The following is an 8,701-nucleotide window of genomic DNA, read 5'->3' as shown; positions in this document are numbered from 1 at the left end:
CAGTTCTGTGGAACAGGGGAACTGGGATGAAGTTTGGAAAAACCCTTGAGTTCCATGGTGCTGCAAGGGAGCCAAAATACTGTTTTCATGGGGCAGATAGATAACTTGAGGCCTGCCTGTTCAAAATTCACATCCACTGATGTCCTTACTTCTGTTTTAGAGAGGTGTGGGCGATTGTTACTCAGCAGCAGCGTAGTCTCTAAACCCCCAAAAAGTGCCAGTGTAAAAGGCTACTTATTTAATCTCAACCGGCTATGATGATTCAGTGGCAAGGCAAATGCAATTTTCACATGCCCTTGGCAGGGTGCCAACACTTGAATAAAATATTGGAAAGGAGGCAGGTAAGCCCTACATAATCAATCACAAGATGCAGTGCCCATTAACTTTGTGGGGTGCTGGTGGCCCCTTCAAATATTTTGAGGCCCTAGGAGTTAGCTCCTAAAGCCCCGGTTGAGCATTTCACAAGTTCCAATCCTGGGCTAGGTCTAAACAGGTTGTCCTGAGGCTCCAGTCTGGCTGATCTCCAACCCTTGCCATGGCACTCTGGACATCCTCAGGGGCGAATGCCACGGAGCTGAAGCGTGATCATTAAATCCAAAGCTAAACCTCTCTGGCTGAGAGAGGAAGGGCTGGCTGTGCGCCCTAGTGTGCAGGAGCTGCAAGGAGCGGGTTCAAGTTTCTCCTGGCCACCTTGGGGGCAGACCCAATTCTAGTCGCTTCTTTGCGGGTGCCACTCCCCCCCCCCCACTTTTTAATAGCATTACGTTTCAAGCGCAGTTGCTTCCCTTCCTCCCCCCCCCCCCCCAGGTCCCAGGCAGCTCCTTTGAAACCTAAACAGATTACGCGAGGCGCATGAAGGACACGGCGAGCTCGCCGCGCTTCCCGAGGAGGGGATTTGGCTCCAAAATAGGACGCTAAGCCGCCTTGCAGCCTCGCGCTCGGTTTTTCTGTTATTATTACTTCAAGCGGCGGCGCGAAGGGGTCGGGTTCCGGCTAGGCGCTCCCTCAGGAAGAGGAAAGCAGAAAAGAAGCCGTCGACGACAACGGCGCCTCGTCCGCTGTCGCAGCAAATATGGAAGGAGCCGCGAAAGGAAGCGCTTCTTAACCGGGGCCCAGCTTACCCTCGGTTTCCATGACAGTTATTAGGGCAGCGGAGAAATTGAATTGTCTCCCACAATGCTCTGGAGAAAGGAAGCGGGCGGGGGAAGAGGAGGCGGCGGCTGCGCCACTGGCGAAGCGGCGGAGTTCTCCTGACCCGCAGTAACTCGCCTCACGGAGAATTTCCCCAAACTCCCTGGATTATCATGACGCCTCTTTTTTGGCCGCTCTCTTTCTGCTTAGGTTAACCGGGGTGGATGTGGTTTATATAAATATATTTCATTTTTTTCTTCTTGTTCTTGTTCTTGTTTGCGGGAAGACCGCGTGGGTTTGCCCCCCACCCCGCCCTCCCCAAGCTGCGCGCGCTCGAAGCAGCTCCATGTCTGGCCACGCAAGGATATGAACAATTATTATACAGGTGGGCTCTTCGGAGAGAGCGGAGCTCGGAGGCGTCCAATCAGGCTCCGGCAACCTGCAGCCCTGTCAAAATGCCTCTCCAGCGGATCTCCGTAGTCCCCGCGCGGGAGACGGCCAGCAATGGGAGAAGTTCGATGGGCAGAAACAAAGAGAAGAACAAGGAAGTCGAGGTAAGAAGAGAGCAGGGGCGCTCGGCCGGGGCAAATCGCGCTTGCCACGGGCCCAAAAGGTGGGAGGAGGGTGGTAGGAGATCCACATGCCCCACCCCCCACCCATCCCGTTGATAGAGGCAGGGGGCGTGAGGTTTGGAGGGCAGCTGCTGCACACATGGTTGCGGCGCGCGGAGATGCAAGTCTTCGCTGACGCCTGAAATGCAGGATTCTCAAATGCATCCCTGGGTGATGGGAGGGGTTGGCGCATGTATAAGGGACGGCGCTGAGAAGAGGATGCGAATGTTTCGCGTGAGACTCCCCTAAGGAGAGAGAGAGTGAGTGTGTGTGTGTGTCTCTGGGTGCAAGGGAGAGATATGGTCCAGTGGCTTAGGCAGACAATGGGCATTGTTCCTTCTGTACTTTTCAGGTGGCTGTGCTGAAAGGCAACGAAGCGTCTTGTTCCAGAGGAGGCGGGTGGTGGTGGTGGTGGAGGAGAGTGTTGCAAAAAGGAATGACATAAAGCAAACCCTTTCTTAAATGGAAAAAGGCAATAAAGTAGCAATATCAGTAGTCCACTGAATGTGCATGTGTGACGTGCATGCATATTTAAGAATTCTCTGTTTTCATGTGAAACCCATCTGTTTCCCCCCTCCTATTTCCATTGTTCTCTGTCTTACATGGAAGAAACTCTTGTTGTTGAATAATAAATTATGGGCTCCGAAATGCTTATACGTATATAGTTAACAATCCACAAGCAATAATTAAGACGTACAGAAGTATTTTGTGGCACAGATTCCAGTTTACTCAAGGTAAATATATGCAGGTGACTTTGTAGTTAAATTATTTGATGGTGTGTGGAAAACTAACTGCTGTGACTCCTGAAGCCACTTGGCTCCTTTTTAAAAACGTTGCCTAGTAAACATGCATAATTAACCTTTAACACACACATTTTCAGTTGTGAATAACTGTGGCAGGAAGAGAACAAATGGGAATATTTGAATGTTTGACTGGGGAAAAATTGACTGCATTTCCATGTTGCATTTTACTGTAACTCTTTTTTAATGGTTTATATGACCCCTTTTTGGTTTCAGATTTCAACAGTTTATGCCTTCGCAATTTGTCTAGTTGTGTAAAATAGCAGTAGATTTATTAACACTTGGCTGAGAGCCTCCTTTAGCCTTTGCAGTTGACTTGTAACTAATGCAGTGATTATGGCTCCCTTATTCCCAGCTACAGCCTCCTCTGATGTTATTCTTCCAAAGCAATTAAATATTGTTTCCCCTAAAATGGACTGAAATGAATAATCAAACATGATGCTGAAAACTGTGAAGTATCAGATTAAGAGTTTTCATTGTTGAGGGACCAACTTTAAAGTGAAAGTGGTTCAGAGAGGGAAAAAAAAGCTTGGAAAAGGGGGAAAGTATAAAGTTGGCAGAATGATGAGTTAACAGCATAATTCTCAGTTACGTAAGTGTTTTAGGGTGAGGCAACAGAGTTGTTGTCATGGGAATGTAGGAAGCTGCTTTATACTGAGTCAGACCATTGGTCCACACTGGCTGACAGTGGCTCACCAGGGTTTCAAACAGGGATGTCTCCTAGCCCTACCTGAAGATGCTGGGGATTGAAGCTGTTACCTTTTCCATGCAAAGTGGATGCTCCACAACTGAGCTCTTGTCTCTTCCAGAACCCATTATGCAAACACAGACAAAATGATAGATTTCTTTAATGGATTCTTTCCTCATTTTGAGGAGGGCTTTTTTTAAAATGAGGTGCTTAGTTGTGTGTAATTTGAGTTAGTTTAATTTGAGCTTGAGCTGCTTGTTAAAAGCATTGCGTTTCAGAACCACATGGTGGGCTACGGAAGCAGTATTCAAGAAGGTTCAGAAACCATCGGAAAAACAAAGGTTTTGATGAAAAAAATGAGAAAAGATATGTGTGGTAAGATTGTCCTCTCTTGTGCAGAATCTTTCCACTTTCATTTACATCACTCCTCTTTCAAAGAAAACAAAACTTCCTACACAAAACTGTTCATACACAGTCGTGAGCGTCTGGTAGATCCATGAATGCTTTATTCAGATCCTTGGAAATCATGGTCCAATCCTGAACAGTGTGTTCTATGTATGAGTAGCCTAGATTCACAGTGTACCTGAATGACTTGTTTGAGGGTAAATTGGGGGAGGATATGCAGTTTTGAGCAGCATTCAGTGTACTTTAACGTGTCTGAAAAGACCCTCTTCTTTTTACTGCTCCATGGTTTTGTTTCTGTCTTTAAGCAGTGCCGTGGCTACTGGGGGAGAGGGGGGCGCTAGCTAGGCTTTTTGTGCAGGTGAAGCCTCCAGAAGGTTGCCATTGAGGCTCCCAGCCTCTGTGTGTGTGTGCAGTCATGCAAATGTGCATGGGGGCTGCCTAACTGGGTCTTTGACCCAGGTGAAATAAAGCCTAATTTTGCCCTTGCTTTAAGTTAAGTGTGCATCAATCTCAGTTGCAAAACTGGAACTCTTTCAACTCTACATGCTTTCCAGACTTGGGGTCATTTTAGCAGATCTGATCAGTAAAATAGCCTCCTGGTCCTATAGCTGTTTCTTCTATAGAACTGTCAGACTGGAGGACACTTTCTTGGAATTTCTGTTTTGATCTGCCCCAACCCTCCCTCCAAACCCCTTGCCAGACTAATCTTGGGGGCACATTCTTCTTGCTCCATATCCTCCATTCTCTTCACTTTGACCACATCAAAAGATCCCCAACTTTACCACTTGAGGAAATGATCCTGTAGTCAGTAGTTCCCTTCTTCAGCATTTCTATTGTTAAAAGTGATAATAATGAAAGGAATTGCTGTTTTCTGTTTTGAGAAATGAGAGCTGAATGTCATGTTTCTGAAATAGTGGATGAAGTTGAGACATCAGCCCACTAACTTAACGAATTTACAAATTTGGTTTACGAGTTTCTTTCAGGGAATCTTTTTCCATATAAACTTGTTTGCTATGGAACCCCACCACATTAAAGGTGATGTGGGACATGTTCAGTCTAGGGCTTACATGCAGTTCCCCCAGGGCACTGGAAGGTCTGCTGAATCTCACTGTTGCCCCATGGGAACTGAGAATGAAGTCTACGACATGTAGATAGAGCATGGTGAGCAAGCTGTCTTTCCAGGGAAGCTTGTCTTCTGCTACTGTTTGATTTATTAGGGAACATCTGATAAGCCGTCATGGGACTCTTGAACACTGTTTGAAAACCTCACTGAACTAGCTCCTCCACTAAGCAGCTATGATTAAAAACATTTAGTCTACTAAGGTATAGAATAGAATAGCACAATTCTTTGCAAATTTATTCGGAAGTAAGTCTTGCTTTGTTCAGTGGTGGTTACTTCCAGGAAAGCATTCATAGAATTGCCACTTTAGACTATAATTCTAAATGCAAGGCTTGAAAGTGAATGTTCTCAGGTTCATAGCCTGAGATTGGTTCACATTGACAAAGTCTCTACTGCAGTTGTGTACTTTGGTGCATGATGATATGAAAAAAGACTCTTGTGAGACCTACTATTCGCGTGGGGAGATGCATGGTCATAGCAGTTGTTATAGCTGTACCTTATCCAAGATCAGCAAGGATTGACTGGCTCCTTGTGTGTATAGTATAGTCCATGCTTGCCTTTCTCCATGCAGCTGTGTCTCAATTGTGCAGGGGAATTTGGCAGTGTGACCATGCCTGATTCCATTGTGTGTCTACCATCTGCTGCACAGAATAATAGGTAGTTGTAGCTTTTCCTGCTGCATGCTAGTGAGGGCAGTAAAGGTAGGCAGCAGAATGTTAATGTTTTGCTATAAAGTTCAGGTCTATGAGAGCTTGCGCAGTCTAGTGGCTAAGATATTTAGTTACAAATTGGGAAATCTCTGGTATGAATCTTATTTCTGCCATGAACTCACTGTGTGTTCACAGGCAAGCCATTTTCTCTTCTTCTCTCAGCTTTCATTCCTGATATTGCAGATGACAACACTGATCTATTAGTTATTTTATCAGGGTTGCAGTGATATAATGTGAAGCACATTACATGTTTTAAAAGGCTATATGTATGTTAGTAATTATTATGTTGTGCTACATGTTTTATTTCTGTGTGTTTGTCTCCCAAGTTTTATGCTTGTTCAGCAAGGTGCACATATGTGAGGGATAGACAATTTGGTTGGTACTGATGATGCTTTCTTGTTTATAGCTGGATTCTGTACGTCAGGGAATTTCTCTTAAGCTGAGAACTAAAATGTAAAGCTCTGAACATCTTTCAATGCAAATCTTAAATTACTTAGGCCAAAACAAGTGCCTTGTATTCACTTCATTGCTGCCTACAATCCCTGTAAAATATTGAACATTTTTTTATGGAGATAAGGCAAAAGAAAATATTAATTGCTATTCTTCAGTTTAGTGCTTGGCTGCAGCAGTTTCTTAGTAGATGCTTTATTAAGTTGACTATGTAACTGGAATTGGTTACAGATTGAACACATTCAGGTTTCTTGTTAAGAACAACTGCTAGAAATGCAATTCACTAATCTCAGAAGCAGCACAGTTTACTAATCCAAATAGTGTATTGATGATGAGTTGAATAAAAGTAATCATTTAAAATCTGTTGCTCTAACTTAGTCTAAAGCATTATGTAACCATTCTTCTTCAATTGAATTGAGGGTTTTCGGAGGCAAGTACTTTGCAGCCTTGAGAAATGTGCTACAAAACCTTGTTTTAGACCTACTTTTCAGAAAGTAGAGTTCACCAACTTTCTTCTAGTTCTGTAGTTGAAAACTAGAACTTTAGTTTCACTTTATTATTAGCATTGTACTTCATATGCAGGGATGTGTTTGGCCTCTGGCTTACCCAGCACTGCACTAAATTAAATTTAAAATTAATTTTAAAAAGAACAACTTAAATCCAACAAAAAAAGCTCTGTGCAACTTAAATATTGCTAAGCTATTCACCTAACAAGCATGTGAGAGTAGGAAAAGTTCCATTTAATACTGTAAAGCATTGCAGTCATTAATGAAGCGCAGTAGATGGCCTTGGGCAAGTCTCTTCGCCTAACTTTACTCAGAGTTGTTGGCAGGGTAAAGTGAGAAGGGCAGAGGAATAGAAACATAGGAATCAGAGCATTCATCAATCTAGCTCAGTTCTGCCAAATAGACTGGCATTGGGTCTCCAGGGTTTTGGACAAGTAGTCCCTCCCAGCCCCACCTGGAGATGCTGGGGATTTACTCTGGGACCTACCACTGAGCTAGCCTCTCCCCTCCCTATACCACCACGAGCTTCTTGGAGGAAGAGTGATATTAAAATGTATTATTAAAATTCTGTTTTTCTAGTAAAGTAACTAGAAATGTCTGTCTAGTCCACAAATATATATAGCAAAATGTTTATTTATTGAAAACCTTGGATTTTCAAATGAAATATATTAAAACCCTTCAACCCCCCCCCCAAACAAATTATTTGAGATTACATTAATTTTGAAGCTTCTAGATTGAGGTACAGAAACATTAGCTGCAAAATAAATAATTTCAGCACATTGGACAGTTATCAAGGTTTGTGGTGATATTGTACTGATGCACTTTTATGTACATTCCTTATGTTATAAATAATATAAGTCAAAACTAATATATTTAGCCATAAAGTCACTCAGAGCTGGTTACAAAATTAGTTTTTTGCACTTAATATTTCAAGCTTCTAAAAGCTGAATCATTGTGTATTTTTTCTAAAGTACAAAATTAACAGGAGAGTATTTGCCTCTTAGAAATGGTAATTGGAATAAATTGCATAGAGTGATTCATGAAAATGGCCTCCTCACATGGTACAATTGGGGTTTGATTTTTACAACAGGAAATTGGTGGAAGGCTGAACCAATGATCAGTTGAGTACCATGTTTCCACATTCCATGTGTTAGCATACTTGATGTCATTTTATAATTTTGTAGAGTGTAAAGGGTTCCTTGTAGATCTCCACTCAGCTGCTCAACAATATCTGAAACCCTTGCCAGAAGAGTTGGTGCTCTTCATGCCTCTCTAAGGAAGCTGGAAAGGCTTTAAAGGGGTATTTGTGGTTGTGCTCTTCCACTGATTTGCACATTAAATGTCCTTCACTTTAGGCTTTAATGTTCTTCATTTCAGTATTTCATTTCTTCTGCCCATTGCCATTCTATAACATGCCTACACTTACGTTTGTACCCAAACTTTCAATGCTGTAATCTGTTTTCTGCAGAAGATCATAAGAATGTGAGAGGTAACAACCTATTCTATTAACTAGCTGTTATTCAATTAGCCAGTTGTTTTGAGGTGTTGCAGTAATTTGATCTTAGACATAGTAATGGCAAATCTATAGTTTGTAGCTGTTCCCCATTCTGTGGTGTATTGATGCATGTATAATCTGTTGACTTCTTCATAAAGACCTCTGTGATCCTTTATCTAATATTATTAAGAACTGAAAAGGGACTTTCCATGAACCCTTTTCCGTATGAATGCAGCTAAATATTTACTGACATGTTGCAAATTAAAACTTGAAGCTCTCTCACTATATCCCACACACTGTGAAGAAGAATCTCTGAATTAATAATGCGGGTGGCGTTGTGGGTAAACCACAGAGCCTAGGACTTGCCGATCAGAATGTCAGCGGTTCGAATCCCGTTTCTCGGTCCCAGCTCCTGCCAACCTAGCAGTTCGAAAGCATGTCAAAGTGCAAATAGATACCCCTCTAGCGGTAAGATAAACGGCATTTCTGTGTGCTGCTCTGGTTTACCAGAAGCGGATTAGTCGTGCTGGCCACATGACCCGGAAGCTGTACGCCAGCTCCCTTGGCCAATAAAGCGAGATGAGCTCCGCAACCCCAGAGTCGTCCGCGACTGGACCTAACGGTCAGGGGTCCCTATACCTTTACCTAATTCATATTAATTTAGAACTAGGTGAGCAGACTATCTTGCCCTCTCAGTACATTGTAAACAAAGTGTTCAAGTTGAGTGGAGCATAAAAAATAATTTCTCAGGAAAAAGAAGATCGAAAGAGTTTCTTTTCAACAAC

At 43.0% G+C, this 8,701-nt stretch overlaps 1 protein-coding gene across 4 annotated transcripts in view; it reads left to right on the top strand.

Moving 5' to 3' along the window:
• The first annotated feature begins 835 nt into the window (after nucleotides 1–835).
• MARCHF1 (membrane associated ring-CH-type finger 1) overlaps nucleotides 836–8,701 on the top strand; it is a 117,655-nt gene continuing 109,789 nt past the window's right edge. The window contains exon 1 of one of the 4 annotated variants that reach the window (XM_079991410.1): nucleotides 836–1,685. In XM_079991410.1, coding sequence (XP_079847536.1) covers nucleotides 1,587–1,685 — 99 coding nt within the window. In that variant the 5' untranslated portion in view covers nucleotides 836–1,586. The remainder of the gene's footprint in view (nucleotides 1,686–8,701) is intronic. The other 3 variants (XM_079991406.1, XM_079991411.1, XM_079991407.1) reach the window with 3 other exon arrangements.

This window comes from Podarcis cretensis (assembly GCF_951804945.1).
Source record: "Podarcis cretensis genome assembly, chromosome: 9".
Taxonomy (NCBI): domain Eukaryota; kingdom Metazoa; phylum Chordata; class Lepidosauria; order Squamata; family Lacertidae; genus Podarcis; species Podarcis cretensis.
The sequence above is the reverse complement of the archived record's forward strand: the minus strand, read 5'-3'. Positions and strand labels throughout refer to the sequence as shown.